At 42.0% G+C, this 19,117-nt stretch overlaps 1 protein-coding gene across 1 annotated transcript; it reads right to left on the bottom strand.

Moving 5' to 3' along the window:
• Positions 1-1,466: 1,466 nt before the first annotated feature.
• On the bottom strand, positions 1,467-6,119 carry LOC127322520 (guanylyl cyclase 1). The gene is made up of 9 exons (XM_051351159.2): positions 5,486-6,119; positions 5,203-5,330; positions 3,679-3,790; positions 3,523-3,597; positions 3,345-3,433; positions 2,809-2,870; positions 2,602-2,674; positions 2,193-2,268; positions 1,467-1,944 (listed from the first exon to the last, which is right to left on the bottom strand). The coding sequence occupies exons 1-9, from the start codon at positions 5,603-5,605 to the stop codon at positions 1,918-1,920; spliced, it is 762 nt and encodes a 253-aa protein (XP_051207119.1). The 5' UTR covers positions 5,606-6,119; the 3' UTR covers positions 1,467-1,917.
• Positions 6,120-19,117: the final 12,998 nt, after the last annotated feature.

The raw sequence follows: 19,117 nt of genomic DNA, 5'->3' as shown, positions 1-19,117 counted from the left end.
CGCCAAAGATGCGAAGCTGAGAGCAATGGAGTTTTGCTTTCCGGGTTTCTTTTAGAATACGTTAAATGTGTACTATGTTTATTCAAAAAGCGGTTTGAGTACAAAAAACGTCACCACTCGCTGCGAACAACGAGAATAGCACGAACTTCACCCCGGTTAATCCAATGATAACCACGACACATACACAACAACAATAACAAAACGAAAGAGCATGTCCTAACCTAAGCTACAAAGCCGCATTTCGACCGATGCTTGACAACTCTGAAGAACGACATCTTCAAAAGGACTCTCCTTATCGACGCACTATCAAAAGTATAGCGGAACTTCAACGGTCTCTAGAAGACATCGTCTTGGACTCACTAGCAATGACGTGCATGGCAGATGAAGATTAGCTTTGAACAGCGGCGAGCGCAAGAGGTATGGCTTTCGGGGTTTTGAGTTTGGGCTTATTGCGCAGCCACTAGGCAAGCGCAAGGTGAGAGGCCGGAATACGCCGTGACACAGACTGGGCTATAGCTAGCCCATCACAGTCTACTTTTTTTCTTTGCGGGGACATCATAGTCTACTTGATCTGTCGAATGTATGAACGGCCTACCACAAATTCTCCATATACCTTGCTTTCTGCTGGAATACCAAAAGAATTGCCCATCACAGTCTACCTGCCCTGTCGAATGTATGAACGGCCTGCCACAAAGTCTTCGTATACTTTCCTTGCTGGAATACAAAAAAAAAATGCTGGCTCGAAAGTTGGTGCTTTTCTTCTACCGGGACCTGACTTGAAAATTGAAAAGCTGGTATTGTTCCATCTGTTCTGTGGATGAGATGGTCTGCCTTTTCTGAAACGATTCTTTCTCTCGCTCAGTAGCTCACCTGCAGACTCATCAATCACAGGTATACAGTTGAGGTTTGAGAAAACCATCCTGATAACTTTCAGAAGACGTTTGGCACCACCAACGATCAAATTAACCAGCAAACAGTTCAGAAAAACCCTCAAGCTGCACTACCTTTTCCCATCCTTCAATTTGACCTTACTTCTGAAGTGCGTGCGATTCAAGTCTCAGATAGGTAAACAGCATACATATGGTAAAGTGAAGTGGATCACTGAAGCTGAGCGACCACATCTGAAAGTGAGACGGTTGTTCCCGAATCACCAGCTCCTACGCCATTTTCTCCACAATCCAACCGCCAGAAAGCAACCTGGATTCAGTGAGGAGCGGTTGGCGCGAGCGACCTAAAGGGCTGACACTGACGAACGAGTAATGACTGCTCAGCAAACTCGAGTTCACAACTTCAGATCGCACCGCCGAAGATTCAGATCAAGCCAAGCATACGGCAGTCGTCAGCGACGCCGCTGCCGGCCGGAGTTGCAGTTGATGTACTTACTGTAATAATACCAGTACCAAACATCAATTTATAGCTCGTCCGCTTGCACGTCAAATGGACATAAAAGGAGATCGCGATATTCAGGTGCCAGAAAGAATTGACAGTGGATACGACTATGTGACACAGGAGGCCACCAGATTTATTCCTGGATATATATATATATATATATATATATATATATATATATATCTGTACATATGCTACATCTCTGTCCAGCTATCGTCGTACGCGACTTGTGCTCCAAGCAGAGATGATTTACAGAGGCAGTTCTTGCTGAGCAGTGTTGCTGCTGATCCTGCTTCTCCCTTTGCAACTCCAGCACGGCGATGAGGTGATGCGTGAGCTTATCAACCTTGCTGGCTTCTTCTATCTAACTTCAGTAGGGTTTCTATCGACTGTAAGAAAGCTCTCAAACTACACACCGGACTTGATAAGTGGCAAGCATAACTACAGGGCCATGTACAGCGTATACACAAGGAGACTGGAGGCCGGTGAACAGTTCATGGAGACCCAGCCAGACTTTACACGGCGGCATCATCGGGTTTTTCCAGTTAACGAGACCTGCAATGCATCGCTGCCAATCAGTGCTTGAAAATACTATTTGCATTTGCGAAAACCTCATCCTTGAATGCACTCAAATAATGCAATGTGAATGTTTGCTCGGACATTGAACGACAAGTCTATAATTTTGGTATTCTCCATTAAGAGGTATGCAAAAGACTGAAACGTGTAAAATGCAAAGCATGGACCATAGCAATAAGAACTAAAATCTGAAGTTAAAGAGCAGGTCCTAATGCAACAATTCCTACCAAAAGGATATCCTCGTCAGTTCCAAAAGATTTGCGGGCCTCGTCTAAGCTTTTCATTGGCACCATTTCACGCTTTCTGTAAGGAAAAAAAAAAGCTGAATTAGAGTCTCATGCACATAAAAGCTCAGATGGAGAACAGTGGAAATGTAAGTTTTGTTCATTAAATTTTGCAGCTATTGTTTGCTAATTGTGCTCAAATAAAGATGGAGGCTGCCATCAAGCACACAAATCGCTCAAAAGCAGATTGTTGCAAGACTGCTTATTATCATTTTCTCTTCTAATTTTTGTATCCCAGCTCAACAAGAGGCTAGTTCTAAGGAGTTATACTCACACACTTGGATAAGAATAATATACATCCATGTGTCAGATGTCAAAAGATCATATCGTTCAATAACTGAGTAAGAGGTACCTAGAACTGGCCGGATCCCTTATCTCAAACTCGCAGGCATCAGCATCATATCCACATATTACAACATAATGCCCTGCCAAGAGGAACAGTATTCACCTGGTTTATTACATTTATAGAAACTATATGGTGACATAATGTAATCTTTGTTGCATTTCAAACTTTATGGATGAACTTGCAATCTGAAAAAGCAGACAATCAAACACTCACCCATGTAATCAGAATCCTCATCGAACTGTTGCACATCATGTACATCATTCATCCAAGAGGAACTGCATTAAAAACCCAGTTATTATTGCACTGTCAATGTGCATTACAAATAAAGCTGGACAAAATATTTTCTCAGTTTGACTCCCTAATTTTGATCTTCAAATTTTACAATTAAGCAATTTGTGGGAAATATGATTTGTTGAGACATACATGGATACATCCATAATTTTTATTCCCTGATGATCGTTTACACAATTCATCTGCTTAATCGTCATATTGCCACAAAACATGCCACATTTGCAAAAGATATTAAACTAATGGTGGCTAATCAAAATAATGTGAAATATGGAGAATTGGGTTTGAGTCCACAAGTATACAGAAATGGTAAAGTCATCATGAGAAGTGTATTGACCAAATTTAATATTTTTATTAATTTAATTGTTTAAGAAGCATCAATGCCCGGTTGATGATTCGAAACAACAGAAGTAAAACTAAAGGATAAATATTTTATACCAGACATAAGAAAAATATCTTACATTAACTTTGATTTATCCACTAGTGCAATAGCTATGCAGTGCCCGGATAACAGTAGAAAAGCAATATCATACGCACTGATGGATCTGCACTGAGAAGAAACATAAATTGCAAAAACTTAAAACATGTATGGCAAGTACAAGGAATACATAATTTTCATGATGCGTGTTTTGAGCGTACTTGAATACTGATTCCAGCATCAAGGGCTTTTCCAAATAACTCGTCCACGCGATCAATATCTTCTTGCAATTGCTCCTATCATAATTAGTTGGCAATCAAAAGATTACTACAGTGGATTTCAGATGAATCGATACAGAAGTAGGCCACAATACATACCCTATAAAAGGTTTCTGCAGAATATTGCGGATTTGCTCCAATTGTCACAGTGAAGAACGAAAAAACAACTGAGAACTTGTGTAGTAGATATGCCAAGTCGACTGTCCAAACGCTGGATAAACCAAAGATGTTAGTACATCAAAGTACGAAATTTGAGAATTTTAAATAATTAGTTCAGCTAATCCGTAATGATATGTGTGTATGTGTTTTCTGAGGGAGAATGTGTGTATCCACTTCACTTTCCCGTATCGAGACTTGAATCGCACGCACTTCAGAAATCAGAAGTAGGGTCAAATTGAAGGATGGGAAAAAGGTTGTGCAGCTTGCTGTTTTTTTCTGAACTGTTTGCTGGTTAATTCAATCGTCGGTGGTGCCAAACGTCTTGGTTTTCTCAAATCTCAAATCCGTACTCAACAAAGCGACAAAGTTTATAGTAATATTTGTAGCTTGATGGCTTAGAGCCTACTGTTTACAGAATTACAGTAGTTCACGTTTCAAGGATTCCTGGGCCCTTCTAGATGTAAATAAACCTTCATAGTGTGACAGTACCTTTTTCTCAACAAAGCAACTCATGCATTTTGTCTGGGTTAGGAGCCTACCGTTTACAGAATTATAATAATTTACAGTTTAAGGATTCCTGGGCCCTTTCTATTCTTCTACATGTAGTGTGAGGGTAGCATTTTATTGTCCTTAACAAAGTAACTCATGTGTTTTGTATGTTCTTAACAGTTAACATCCTGGACATTCCACTCTTTAGGCCAGATATTCCAGAACCACCCAACTATTAGTATTCAGTTTGTAATTGGCCTTTCTATACGCACTATGATCAAAAAATATTCTGAAATCTGATTCCCATCTGGTTGACATGTCTGATTATCTATCAAGTTCTTCAGGTACATACACTATTTTGAAATAGCATATGTAGCACTAATTAATATTGAGTTGTTTCATTACCTGAAGCATACAGCGATTACCACTGTTAATCTGTACTGAACAAAGCAACAAAGTTTATACTCCTTGACCATTATTACCTGTAGTCATTTTTGTAGCTTGTTGGCTTAGAGCCTAGTGCTGACAGAATTACAGTAGTTCACATTTTAGGGATTTCTTGGGCATTCTAGATGTAAATAAACCTCAGTGTGACAGTACCTTTTTTTCTCAACAAAGCAGCAACTCATGCGTTTTGCCTAGCTTAGCAGACTATCGTTTACAGAATTACAGTACATCACATTTTAATGACTCCTAGGGCCTTCTAGATGCAGATAAACTTTCATAGTGTGACGGTGCCATTTTCTTCTCCCCAACAAAGCAACTCATGCGTATTCCACCCAACAATTAGTATTGCATTTGTGATTAACCTTTCTACACGCACTATGATTTTAAAAAAATGAAGTGATTAAATTACTACTCTTGCAGCTCCAAGTAATTTAGCGAACCCACATATGCAGTAGTAACAAACTCCAAATACTACCTGACAGGTAATTCCGCTTTAAAAAGAAGTATTTTCAGGTGGGAATTAAAAACCTTGTGGTGCGGCAGAGCTTCTCGAGATGCGCAATGCCGTCGCAGCAATCCACCCCGAGCGTCCTGAGCACCATGAGCACGCAAGCGAGGCCGCAGTCCCAGGTGAAGGCCTGCTGCACGTGCGGAACCTAGCACCATGAGCAAAACCAATAGAAATGTCAAACGAGACTGGCCATTAGGAGATTCAGCAATCGTTACATGTACAGCAGAGGCGGCACAGTCAGAAACAGTTTTTAGGACATCAAGACAATCGTAAAGATAGGGAGGAGGAGGAGGAGCTGACATCGATGGAGCAGGACCGGCGAGCTAGTGGGAGTTGGCCGTCGGGAGGCAGCGGCCCCTCGCCGGCGTCGTCCCCGGGCATCTTGAACAGCTTGTCCGAGATGAAGCAGAGGGGCCACATGACATCATCAACCGCAGCAGCTCAGCCAGGCGGACAATCCTCCTCCTCCTCCTCCTCGCCGTCCGTTCCCGGCCCGAGGAGGATGAGACAGAGCAGCGGAAGAACCCCCTCCCTCGGATAAAAAGCGCGGAAACAGTGGGGTGGGAATCGCGGAATGATTAGTGGGTGGGCTGGATGGTATGATTATAAAGAAACGGTAGGCGCGCGCGCGCGGCGTCGGCGTCGGCGTCGGCGGGCGGCGGCGCGCGGCACGGGCACCAGAAGAATCGGTGGGATGGGAACGGGGGCGGCGCGCCTTAAAAAGATGGTGTCTTGTGTAGGCGAGGCGAGGTAGGAGGAGTTGGAGGGAAGAAGGGATTGGCGACGACGGACGGGACGGGAGTGGGGAACCGGCGTCGTGGGAGGCGCGTATAGGCCGTGCCGGTGTTGTTGTTTTCTTCTACCGCCCGGCCGCGCGCGCGGCGTGATGCGACGCGATGGCAATCATGCGGTGGTTGCCGGATCATCCACCAAAGGCTTGGGTTGCGTTGCGTTGCGGGGCCGGGAGATGGTTATTTAAGGCTGGATTGACCGGAGCCGCCGAGTTGGCTGCCGGTCTGCTCTGCTGGTGCTGCCGTCGCCGCCCAGACCTAGGCGGTGACCCGGTCCAGCCGGGGCCCTGAGCTGGGGCCAACAGAGCAGATCAATCAAATGGCGTTACTTTTGCTCAATGTGGACAATGTTTGCAGTCATTTTTAGGCAGAATCTTGCCATCTAATTTGAGGCATGGAAAGTTAGCACAAGGGAAATCTTTTCCTTGTGTTTAAGTTCATTCTCTCACGGAAACGTGCACTCACGACTCTTTCTGCAGCCTGGTGCATCCATCATAAACAAAAACTCATGTAAAAGGATTAGAAAGATCCTGAGAATAATTGAGCACATCTGGCAGACCGAGATATTCAAATCGGCCCCCAAGAGCACATGCTTGTATTTTTATTTTTTTTTTTGAGAAAAAAAAGAGCACATGCTTGTTGTGAAGGAAAAATATGAGGCAAAAAATGTCCATGCCTTAAGTGTACATGCAATTTTTCATGGAGAATAATTGGTTTTGTGTCATGTGCAAAAATAATAATACATGCTTCATTAATAATTTCTAGAGGGTGTGTGAGGAGGAGTTCTTGTTCATGCTATGATGCCTGTGGGTACATCATGTTTGGAAAAATCATGAAATGTTTTCCAGAAGAATGATAGGGTTAGGGACATTTTTTTTTTTTTTGAACTGGAGCGGCCCCGAAGGGCCTAGATGCCATTAATAATCAACGGTGCAAGTACAAGATACATCAGGGACCTCCAATAAAGAAAAATTGCAACACTGTCCCAAGTTTTTTCAGGAAAGACCTTACATATATTCTGGAAAAAGCAATCAGGTCCTTTGCACTTGCCGGAGAAACAGGAGCTCAAACCACGGCCATCCTCACCGGTGCCGGGGACGAAACCACTTGGCACCAAGAGAACGGGAAGCGCCGCCGCGAGCTCGATGGGGGACCTCCGCTTGGAGGTTGAAGAAGCCTTCAACGCCGGCTTCGAGAGAGACCACCGGTTGGTCAACTGGGTCGGACACCGAAACTGAGGGCGCCGAGAATGTTCACCAATGATCTTCAGCATCGCCACTCCAGAGCAGCCCCAAACAAGGCCACGAAGCTCCGCCCGATTCCTCTTCAAATCGCCACCATGGAGCTCTGAAGAAGAAGTCGAAACCTCACCTGCAACCACGCTTGAGCTGCTGGGGAAGACCTTATTTATGGAGTAGCCAGCAGCTTCCCGCCCAGCCGCATGTGGCTCCGACCAACGGAGCTCCGCGTCGAGGAGGAAGACTAGCAGGCAGCACCAGATCCGGCCAAGGAGACCTAGCGCCGTCCTCCCGGCATGTCGCCGACGACCGGCATCTCGCCGAAACACAGAACTACAACTGAGCATGCTACTAGAACTACTGCTATTTACAACTCCGGCGCCACTCCTTAGCCCCGACCGGACGGCAACGCCGTCGGCGAGAGCGTCGGGAAGGCCCGGCCTTGCAAAGCCGACTTTCAACGGTGGCAAGAAACGGAGGTTTCCAGAGAGAGAGAGAGAGAGAGCCTGGGTTAGGGACATGAATTGACTTAACATACAACACAGTACCCATTTTTTAAATTCCCAACTGAAATGAGTGTGCCAATTCCATGGTAGCCAAACACATGGGTATCGAATCTCAATTGAATTCCATGATTGTAGAATGAAACGATAGTTGTCAAACGAGCTCTTAGTGATTTAGAGTATCTCCAGCCGCGCCCCCAAAGCGGCCATTTGGGGAACGCGGCTGGAGATGCTCTTAAAATATACTATCTGTCCCAAAATGTAAGACGTCTCAGGATTAGTTAAAAGTCAAACGTTACTAACTTTGACAAAATATTTAGGAAAAAATATTACATCTACAATATCGAATGAACGCATTGAGAAAATATACTTTTATGGTGAATCTATTGATATTTATTCAGTATTGTAAATATTCATATTTTTGTGTATAAGATTTAGTTAAAATTTTAAAACATTGACTTTTAACTAAACCTTAGGCGCCTTACATTTTGGAACGGAAGAGTACTTACTTAACTTTCAGGAGCATATGCTAAAGCCAGAACGTCTACCCCATAGTGAGAGCAGACCTCGCTAGAATGATCTAAAGATCATAAAATTTCAAGACCGCTTGGAAAGTTGACGACAATCATCATTCTATAATAATAATAACAATAATTACTATTATTATGTCCATTGTGGTTGCAATTTCCATTAAGATTGCCATAAATGTATGTATGTCTACGAACCAAATAAGGCCGGGAATACTGAGGGCTTATCTTCCACCTTAGAGCTTGGCCAGCATGCTGTGGGCTTGTAAATGTTTTGTGAGTGCATATGTATACTAGCAAACCCAAGAGACGATGGCTCACCTCTTCTCCCATTGTCCCTACTTCAAGAGGCTTTGGAATATGGTGGACGGTGGACGTCTCTCTCAAATCTTGGTGGACCATGATGACTTGTGCGGCCAACCCAAACCGTAAGGCCATGAAGTTCCTCACAATGCTTGTGACTTGGACTATTTGGAAGAAGCGAAATGCAAGGGTGTTTAACAACAAAGCGACACCTACTACCATCTTACTTGCCACCGTTAAGAGAGAAGTAAAACTTTGGGTTGCCGCGGGGGCAAAGCATTTGAGTTTTGTAATAACGGGAGAGTAATCCCCTTGGGACCTTTTTTCGTTTTTTCTCTTTGTTGCTTTGTTGTTGATCTTGTCGAGACTCTTCTACTTAATTAATGAATGGAGGCAAATCTTTTGTCTTCCACGTTCAAAAACAATGTATACTAGCTAGGAATAATAGTTACGCGGTTGTTTATTTATGTAAGTAGATGTGTTTAATATATTGTCTTGAAACTGATTTGCCTTAGTCACTTCTACGTAGTATAATTTTCTTCTTCACCAATGGCGATCTGCCACCCTTCTTACGACTATTGGCTCGTTGTGCATTCTATTTGTCTACTTATGAAATTATTTTATAAAATACCGTAGACGAACTTACAAATACGTAAATACATTCACCCATATAAACGCACACTCCTTACCCTATATGAGCACTTGTCTTTTTTTTTCGAAATGGGGGATGTGCCCCAGCCTCTGCATCAAAAAGATGCATACGGCTGCTTTATTACCTTATTCAAGTCCAGTTTTAACCTTATTACAACTCAAGTCTCATGTCAAGTTGATCTGAAAATCAACCAACGCAAGAAAAATAAAGCAAAAGACAAAGCGGCATCACAAAGTGATCCTATGATCAAGCCGCCACCCACACCGGCTGAAGAAATCCCGTGCTACCGTCTCCAGTCGGTTGCACCCATACTCCATGACATCCCGCTGCTCCTCGGACTGGAGATAAGACCACGTACGGATCCAGTGAATAACCATAGGGAGAACCTGCAAGAAATGTTGTTTTGTCGGTTTGTTAAAAACAGTATCATTGCGCATATTCCAAATAGCCCAAAGAACAGCGCATACTTCCACCCTAATTTGAACCAAATCCTTCTTGGCAATACCGCTTAACCAATTACCAAAGAGATTTGTCTTGAATTGGTGATGTTATCACATGGACCTTTGTGCTTAGATACAACTCTTGTCTGGATCTCAATGTTTGATGCAGAATCTAAACAAGTATTCTCACTAGTCTATAAAAGTACAACTTTATACTAACAAAAATTTCACATGCTGAATTGACATATAGTTCAAATGAGTACTTCTAAAATATTATTTAGTACAATACAAAAATGTTTTTCATGATGTATCTAACGAAATCAGCTACCGTCAATGTTAACTTTCTTCTGAAAACTTGATCACTCGTCACATTGTTGGATTTTCGAAAAAGATATAGGTATGGGCAACTTGGACTACGGAATGGAAGACGCAACAGACCTGTGTGTGTGTACGCGTTGGTGGTAGTGGCTTCGAGGCGATGGATAAGTTCGACTCTTGTCGTGAGCCCACACTGCCCATGTTGACGTCCCTGTTTGCTACGGCATCATTCGCTTGTCGCGCCCCCAGCGGATTGACTCGAGAAAGCGATCAGTGTTTCTTGGCGTCAGCTCCGAGGCAGTGAGCTGATAAGCATCGGGGAGAAGATGATCTGGGCTACAGAACGGCAGCACCATCGATGTTTTTTTTTCCTTCTAAAACTTGGACTCCTACTGCCAGTACTGAGCCCAAATGTGCTGGACCGTACTGAGTAGGGCGTGTCCTTGCTGGGTTGGCAGGCATGGGCCTAGCCTTTCTTCGGTTGTCCTGCAATGAAGCAGAAAGCCCAAGCTTTGTAGTTGAAGGGGAACTTCTATACGCCGACCTGGTCGGCGCGTACGGGGTGCCGCACACCCCCAGCGACCAGGTCGGGTAGTTTGGGCCGCGGCCCATTAGCTCAGGTACGTTTTTTTTCTTTTTTTTCTTCTTCTCTTTCTTCTGTTTTTTTCTGTTATTAATATTTTTCTTTTTCAAAATCTAACATTTTTTATGAAATTATTGTTCAAGATTTTTTTCAAAATATGAACATTTTTAAATTCAACAGTTTTAAAATTTGAACGATTTTATATTTTGAATATTTTTCAAAAAAAATATATTTTTCAAAATTTGAACATTTTTCACGTTTGAACGGTTTTTTAATTTGAACGGTTTTTAAATTTGAACATTTTTCATGTTTGAACAATTTTCAAGTTTGAACGATTTTTAAATTTGAACGGTTTTTAAATTTGAACATTTTTCATGTTTGAACAATTTTCATGTTTGAACGATTTTTAAATTTGAACGGTTTTCAGATTTTGAACGGTTTTTTATATTTGAACATTTTTTAAATTTAATTTTTTTAAATATTTCTATTTTTTGAATCTGAAAAATAAAAGTAAAAAAAGGAAACAGAAAAAACGAAAGAAAAACGAAAACAGAAAAAAGAAAACAGGAAAAAACGAAACAGAAAATAAGAAAAAAAAGAAAAGATAAATCGAAAAAGGAGGCAGCCCACACCTAACTGGGTTGGCCAGTACCGCGCGCGGGGTGTGCGGCGCGCGGTACGCGCCGACCTGGTCGGTGTATAGGGTTTGCCTAGTTGAAGGAATCGGTCCTGTGGATCTGTTGATTCCAGCCCAAAAAATGATCGTTTTGCTCTGGCTTACTGGCACGGCCGCACGGGAGCTCTCCACCGGGGCCCTATATGGGACTGCCTGTACGCCGCTTCAGTGCGTGCGGGATTAACCGCCGCACGCACAGCTCCACTGCGCGCCTGCTCGCTCGTGGGCCGGTCCATGTAAAGTTTTTGCTAAATTTTGTTTTTTCTCTTTTCTCTTTTTTTAAATTTTTAATTTTGAAAAACCTCAAATTTGAAAAACTTCAAGTTTTTTGTTCAAAAAATTGTTCTTAATTTTGTGTTCAAAAACAAAATGTGGTAAAACAATTGCTCGAAAAACATTGTGTTCATACTCTTTTTGTTCAGAAATAAAATTTTACTCATACTTCAAATGAAATACTCATGTTTTTTTAAAAAATTAAAAAACAGAAAAAGAAAACAAAGAATTCGGAAATGTCCAAAAAACAGAAAAAGAAGAAAAGAAATAAGCCAAGCAGGGAGAACCGTAGAAACAAAAAACGCGCAGAACATCCAAAAACCGGACTGAACCATTGACATACGGTGCTAATGGGTCGTGGCCCATGTCACCCCATTAGCGTGCGGGGCATATTACCACACGCTAATGGGTGATGTCTAGGCTTGGCCCAAGTATTCACCTCCTACGTCGTGCGATCGATAGACGAAACCGACCGTGTCATTGGCTCTTCCGGTTTTCTGCTACTTATTCTTTTCTTTTATTAGTCTGACCAAATTTAGAATCTGAATAGTTTTGAAATGTAATAATTTTTTAAAATCTGAACAAAATAGAATTCTGAGCAAGTTGAAAAATTGAACATATTCAAAATTTGAGCAGTTTTCAAATGTAAACATTTTGTAAATCCGAACATTTTTGAAGTAAAACGGGCGGTAAATAGAAAACCAGAAAAAAAACCTGAGCAGATTCAAAACTAGTATAGAAAATCAGAAAAAGGAGCCAAAACCTCACGCTGCGCTAGAAAGAATCTGCTAAAACCTAAATGGGTCAGGCAAAGATCACCCAGGGGTATGTGGCATGCATGATACACGTCGCGTTAGGTGGAGCGAAAGGAGGCGGAGCATGCACCGTCGAAACCATGGTCGCGACCCATTAAGAACACCGTCGTGGTCTTACGTCCTCTCTGTCGCCCTTCTGGTCCCTAGTTAACACCGACACTCCTCTTTCCAGTCGATCTCCCCTCCTACACCGCCAGCCGCTACAGCCTGCTCCAACCACATGTGCCAGAAGTTGAAAGGACGAGATGTCGCCTAGAGGGGGGTGAATAGGCGATTTAAAAACTCTTACGGATTTGACTTATAAGAATGCGGAATTAAACTAACGTTTATTTTACAAGCATAAAACCTAAATATGCTAGGCTCAACTAAGTGCAACAACAACTAGAGCTAAACAAGATTGGCATAATATATATATGAACAACAAGTGATAGCACGAGATAATAAGTACTTCAAACTCAATGGCTATCACAAACGAAAGTAAGCTCGGGTATAGAAATAACCGAGGCACGCGGAGACGAAGATGTATTCCCGTGTTCTCTTCCTTTGCAAGAAGGTACGTCACGCTTGGAGAGGTGGGGATCCCATGAAGGATTTCCCAACGCCACGAAGGCTCACCTTCTTCTCCGAGCCAAACCCATGAAGGATAATGGCCCTTTCCTTATGGTTAGCTTTTCCTCCACTCCGGAGATGGCAAGCTCCACAACCACTTCACAAGCTCCACGAACAAAAAGCCCGAGCCTCTTCACAATCTTCCACGAACAGGTCACCGGGACAGCAACCAAGCCAACTAGAAGGTCACCCTCCAAGAGTAACAAGCCCACGGTCTCTCACTCAAACTAATCGTGGTTGAGAGCTCAACACTATGCAATGATACAAAGCAAGAACACCAAAGGTGTTCAAATCCTTCACACTCGAATCCCATCTAAGCAACAAATGCTAGGATGAGATTAGAGAGGAAGAACAATGGAGGAAATCAATAAATGACTCCAAAATCTAGATCCCAAGAGTTCCCCTCACTTAGAGGAGGAATGGATTGGATGAGGTTGTAGATCTAGATCTCCTCTTTCAAATCCCCCAAGAATATGCAAGAATCATATGAGGGAAGGGAGAGGAAGCAAGCTCAAGAAGGTTCAACAATGATGGTCAAAAACGTGCTCAAGAACCCTAAAAACAATGGGGAAGAAGCCCCTTTTATAGCCCCTAAAAAATATGACCGTTTGTGCCAAAATCGAGCCAACCCAGCACTGGACCCGGCCCTGCCGAGCTGGCTGCCGACCTACCCGGTAGCAGCACTCGGCATGCCGGGCCAGGTACCGGGCTGCCCGGCAGCAGCACTCGGCCTGCCGAGCCACACACCGAAAACACGATAACTTTTGCACTCAGACACCGATTTCGATGAATTTGGGCTCATTGGAATCACGACAACGAGATCTACAACATTATGCATAGAAACATCATGGTACAACCATTGAGTAAGAAAAATAATATAAAAGGTTTGACCTATCTATAAAACATCAAACCGGTAAAACCTCCAAACATGAAAAACGCAATAGAAGATGCATACGAATTCCGTTTTCGATGAACTTGGGCTTGTTGTAAAGCCAGAAACAAGCTCAAGAACCTCACATAGAGAAACACCAAGAAGCAACAATATTTATGGAATGCAAAGCATGCAAAGGTTTGAGCTCCCTAAGATGATGTGATCAAGTTACCCAACCGAAAGCCCCTCTTGATAGTGCGGCTATCTATCCTATAACACGGTCTCCCAACAACCACCTTGAGACCGGTAAAAGGAAAACCTAGCAAGGTCATACCTTTGCCTTGCGCATCCCGCTTGATCTTGATGATAATTCTTCAAGCTCCACTCAAGCCGGAATACCTTACTTGATCATTGTTGCTTCGTGAAGGCTCACAAATGCTCCCCCATATACACCATGATGGGATAGCTCCATTGATGCATATCTTCACATGTCCATTATCACCAAATGGACTGCAAGCTTCAAGCATAATATCCTCTTGAGATCCTCAACTTGAACTTGCGCAACTCAACCTTGATGACGATCACCACTTGATCTCATTCTCTCATGGGCTATATGAGATCTCACTTTTGATGCATGCCCATGGAAAGATACCTAACCCACTGATGTCTACGGGTGCTTCTATTCTTGTAGACAGTGTTGGGCCTCCAAGAGCAGAGGTTTGTAGAACAGCAGCAAGTTTCCCTTAAGTGGATCACCCAAGGTTTATCGAACTCACGGAGGAAGAGGTCAAAGATATCCCTCTCAAGCAACCCTGCAATCACGATACAAGAAGTCTCTTGTGTCCCCAACACACCTAATACACTTGTCAGATGTATAGGTGCACTAGTTCGGCGAAGAGATAGTGAAATAGAAGTGGTATGAATGAATATGAGCAGTAGTAACGGCGCCAGAAAAATGCTTGCTGGCGTGCAGTTGATGGTAGTAATATTGCAGGAAGTAAAGATGCAGTAAAACATTAAACAAGCGATGATTGCAGTATTTGGAAACAAGGCCTAGGGATCATACTTTCACTAGTGGACACTCTCAACATTGATCACATAAATAAATAAGTTCTCTTCCTTTGTGCTACATATACTCTTGTTTGATAATGAACACCATTCGTTGCGTAGGGCTACTAGAGCACCTCAATGCCGGAGTTAACAAGCTCCACAACATTCGACATTCATATTTAAGTAACCTTTAGAGCATAATAGATCTTTGCAATTTAAACCGAGTACTAACATAGCATGCACACTGTCACCATCACACTACGAAGGGGGAATAAATCACATCAATACTATCATAGTAATAATTAACTCCATAACCTACAAGAGATTATGATCATAACCTACGCCAAGTACTACACGATGCACACACTGTCACCATTACACCGTGAAGGAGGAATAGACTACTTTAATAACATCACAAGAGTAGCACATAGACTAATAGTGATACAAAGCTCATCATATGGATCTCAATTATGCAAGGCAATTCATGAGATCATTGTATTGGGGTACAGAGAGAGAGATTAACCACATAGCTACCGGTACAGCCCTTAGCCTCGATGGAGAACTACTCCCTCCTCATGGGAGACAGCAGCGTTGATGAAGATGGTGGTGGTGTCGATGGAGAAGCCTTCCGGGGGCACTTCCCCGTCCCGGCGGCGTGCCGGAACAGAGACTCATGTCCCCCAGATCTTGGCTTCGCGATGGCCGCGGCTCTAGAAGGTTTCTCGTACCGTGGCTTTTCCGTCTCGAAGATTTAGGTCAGGGACCTTTATATAGGCGAAGAGGCGGAGTCGGAAGGCTGACGAGGCGACGACACAGTAGGGGGGCGCGGCCCAGGCCCTGGCCGCGCCGCCCTATCATCTGGTGGCCCTGTGGCCCTCCTCTGCTGGCTCTCGGGTGTTCTGGAAGCTTCGTGGAAAAATAGGATGCTGGGCATTGATTTCGTCCGATTCCGAGAATATTTCCTTACTAGGATTTCTGAAACCAAAAACAGCAGAAAACAACAACTGGCCCTTCGGCATCTCGTCAATAGGTTAGTTCCGGAAAACGCATCAAAACGATATAAAGTGTGAACAAAACATGTAGGTATTGTCATAAAACTAGCATGGAACATAAGAAATTATAGATACGTTTGAGATGTATCAAGCATCCCCAAGCTTAGTTCCTACTCGCCCTCGAGTAGGTAAACGATAACAAGAATAATTTCTTAAGTGACATGCTACCAACATGATCTTGATCAACATTATTGTAAAGCATATGAAGTGAATGAAGTGATAGTAAAGATAATGACTAAACAACTGAATCATATAGCAAAGACTTTTCATGAATAGTACTTTCAAGACAAGCATCAACAAGACTTGCATAACAGTTAACTCATAAGCAATAAATTCTTAGTAGAAAGCTTTGAAACAACACAAAGGATGATTAAGTTTCAGCAATTGCTTTCAACTTGTAACATGTATATCTCATGGATAGTTGTCAACATAAAGCAGTATAACAAGTGCAATAGGTAAACATGTAAGAATCAATGCACAGTTGACACAAGTGTTTGCTTCTAAGATAGAAGGAAGTAGGTAAAATGACTCAACATAAAGTAAAAGAATGGCCCTTCGCAAAGGGAAGCAGGGATTAAATCATGTGCTAGAGCTTTTTAAGTTTTGAAATCATATAGAGAGTATAAAAGTAAAGTTTTGAGAGGTGTTTGTTGTTGTCAACGACTGATAGTGGGCACTCTAACTACCTCATCAACCAGACTTTCAAGAGCGGCTCCCATGAAGGACGTTATCTCTACCAGCAAGGTAGATCATCCCTCTTCTCTTTGTTTACACATGTACTTTAGTTTAGTTTATATTTTTTATTTTTTTAGATGACACTCCTCCCAACCTTTGCTTTCTCAAGCCATGGCTAACCGAATCCTCGGGTGCCTTCCAACAATCACATACCATGAAGGAGTGTCTATTTGCAAAATTAAGTTGCTTACTGATAGATCAGAGCAAAACATGTGAAGAGAATTATTAATGAAGGTTGATTAATTGGGGGTTGGGAACCCCGCGCCAGCTCTTTTTGCAAAATTATTGGATAAGCGGATATGCCACTAGTCCATTGGTGAAAGTCTGTCCGAAGTAAATGACAATATCGAAAGATAAACACCACATACTTCCTCATGAGCTATAAAACATTGACACAAATAAGAGATAATAGCTTTTGAATTGTTTAAAGGTAGCACATGAAGTATTTGCTTGGAATGGCAGAGAAATACCATGTAGTAGGTAGGTATGGTGGACACAAATGGCATAGATTTGGCTCAAGGATTTGGATGCACGAGAAGAATTCCTCTCAATACAAGGCTAGGCTAGCAAGGTTGTTTGAAGCAAACTCAAGTATAAAACGGTGCAGCAAGACTCACATATGAACATATTGTAAGCATTATAAGACTTTACATCGTCTTCCTTGTAGTTCAAACACCTTAACCAGAAAATATCTAGACTCTAGAGACCAATCATGCAAACCAAATTTTAACAAGCTCTATGTAGTTCTTCATTAATGGGTACAAAGTACATGATGCAAGAGCTTAAACATGATCTATATCAGCACAACAATTGCCAAGTATCAAATTATTCAAGATATTATACCAATTACCACATGAAGCATTTTCTGTTTCCAACCATATAGCAATTAACGAAGCAGTTTCAACTTCGCCATGAACATTAAGAGTAAAGCTAAGAACACATGTGTTCATACGCAACAGCGGAGCGTGTCTCTCTCCCACACAAGCATGAATTTATTCAGAGAATGAAAATAACAAAACAAAAATAAAAGCACACAGACGCTCCAAGTAAAGTACATAAGATGTGACCGAATAAAAATATAGTTTCAAGAGAAGAAACCTGATAAGTTGTCGATGAAGAAGGGGATGCCTTGGGCATCCCCAAGCTTAGATGCTTGAGTCTTCTTGAAATATGCAGGGATGAACCACGGGGGCATCCCCAAGCTTAGACTCTTCACTCTTCTTGATCATAGTATATCATCCTCCTCTCTTGACCCTTGAAAACTTCCTCCACACCAAACTTAAAACAAACTCATTAGAGGGTTAGTGCATAATCCAAAATTCACATGTTCAGAGGTAACACAATCATTCTTAACACTTCTGGACATTGCACAAAGCTACTGGAAGTTAATGGAACAAAGAAATCCATCCAACACAGCAAAACAGGCAATGCAAAATAAAAGGCAGAATCTGTCAAAACAGAACAGTCCATAAAGACGAATTTTACAGGGGCACTTAACTTGCTCAGATGAAAATTCTCAAATTTAATGAAACTTGCGTACATATCTGAGGATCACGCACGTAAATTGGCAGATTTTTCTGAGTTACCTACAGAGAACCCTGCCCAAATTCGTGACAGACAGAAATCTGTTTCTGTGCAGTAATCCAAATCTAGTATCAACTCTACTATCAAAGACTTTACTTGGCACAACAATGCAATAAAATAAGATAAGGAGAGGTTGCTACAGTAGTAACAACTTCCAAGACACAACAAAACAGTAGCAAAATAAAAACATGGGTTATCTCCCAAGAAGTTCTTTCTTTATAGCCATTAAGATGGGCTCAGCAATTTTAACGATGCTCACATAAGAAATAAGAGTTGAAGCAAAAGAGAGCATCAAGAAGCAAATTCAAAACACATTTAAGTCTAACATACTTCCTATGCATAGGAATCTTGTAAATAAACAAGTTCATGAAGAGCAAAGTAACAAGCATAGGAAGATAAAACCAGTGTAACTTCAAAAATTTCAGCATATAGAGAGGTATTTTAGTAACATGAAAATTTCTACAACCATATTTTCCTCTCTCATAATAACTTTCAGAGGCATCATGAACAAACTCAACAATATAAGTATCACATAAAGCATTCTTATTCACATGCATAAAAGTATCACTACTCTCCACATAAGCATAATCAATTTTATTAGTTGTAGTGGGAGCAAATTCAACAAAGTAGCTATCATTATTATTCTCATCATCAAATATAGGAGGCATATTGTAATCATAATTAAACTTATCCTCCATAGTAGGCGGCACCAAAAGACCACTATCATTATAATCATCATATATGGGATGCATATCATAATCAACATAAACTTTCTCCTCAATACCCGGAGGGCTAAAGAGATCATTTTCATCAAAACCGACCTCCCCAAGCTTAAATTCTTCCATAGCATTAGCAACAATGGTGTTCAAAGCATTCATACTAATAACATTCCCATTAGCATGCATAAGTTCC

This window comes from Lolium perenne, chromosome 1 (genome assembly GCF_019359855.2).
Source record: "Lolium perenne isolate Kyuss_39 chromosome 1, Kyuss_2.0, whole genome shotgun sequence".
NCBI lineage: Eukaryota > Viridiplantae > Streptophyta > Magnoliopsida > Poales > Poaceae > Lolium > Lolium perenne.
This window is presented reverse-complemented; position numbering and strand designations above follow the sequence as displayed.

Coding starts and splice junctions, on each gene's coding strand:
- LOC127322520 (XM_051351159.2), bottom strand. CDS start 5,605: ATGTGGCCCCTCTGCTTCATCTCGGACAAGCTGTTCAAGATGCCCGGG. Junction 3,434..3,522: donor ATGCTGGAATCAGTATTCAA/GTACGCTCAAAA, acceptor GTTTCTTCTCAG/TGCAGATCCATCAGTGCGTA. Junction 2,675..2,808: donor TGAGGATTCTGATTACATGG/GTGAGTGTTTGA, acceptor TCCTCTTGGCAG/GGCATTATGTTGTAATATGT.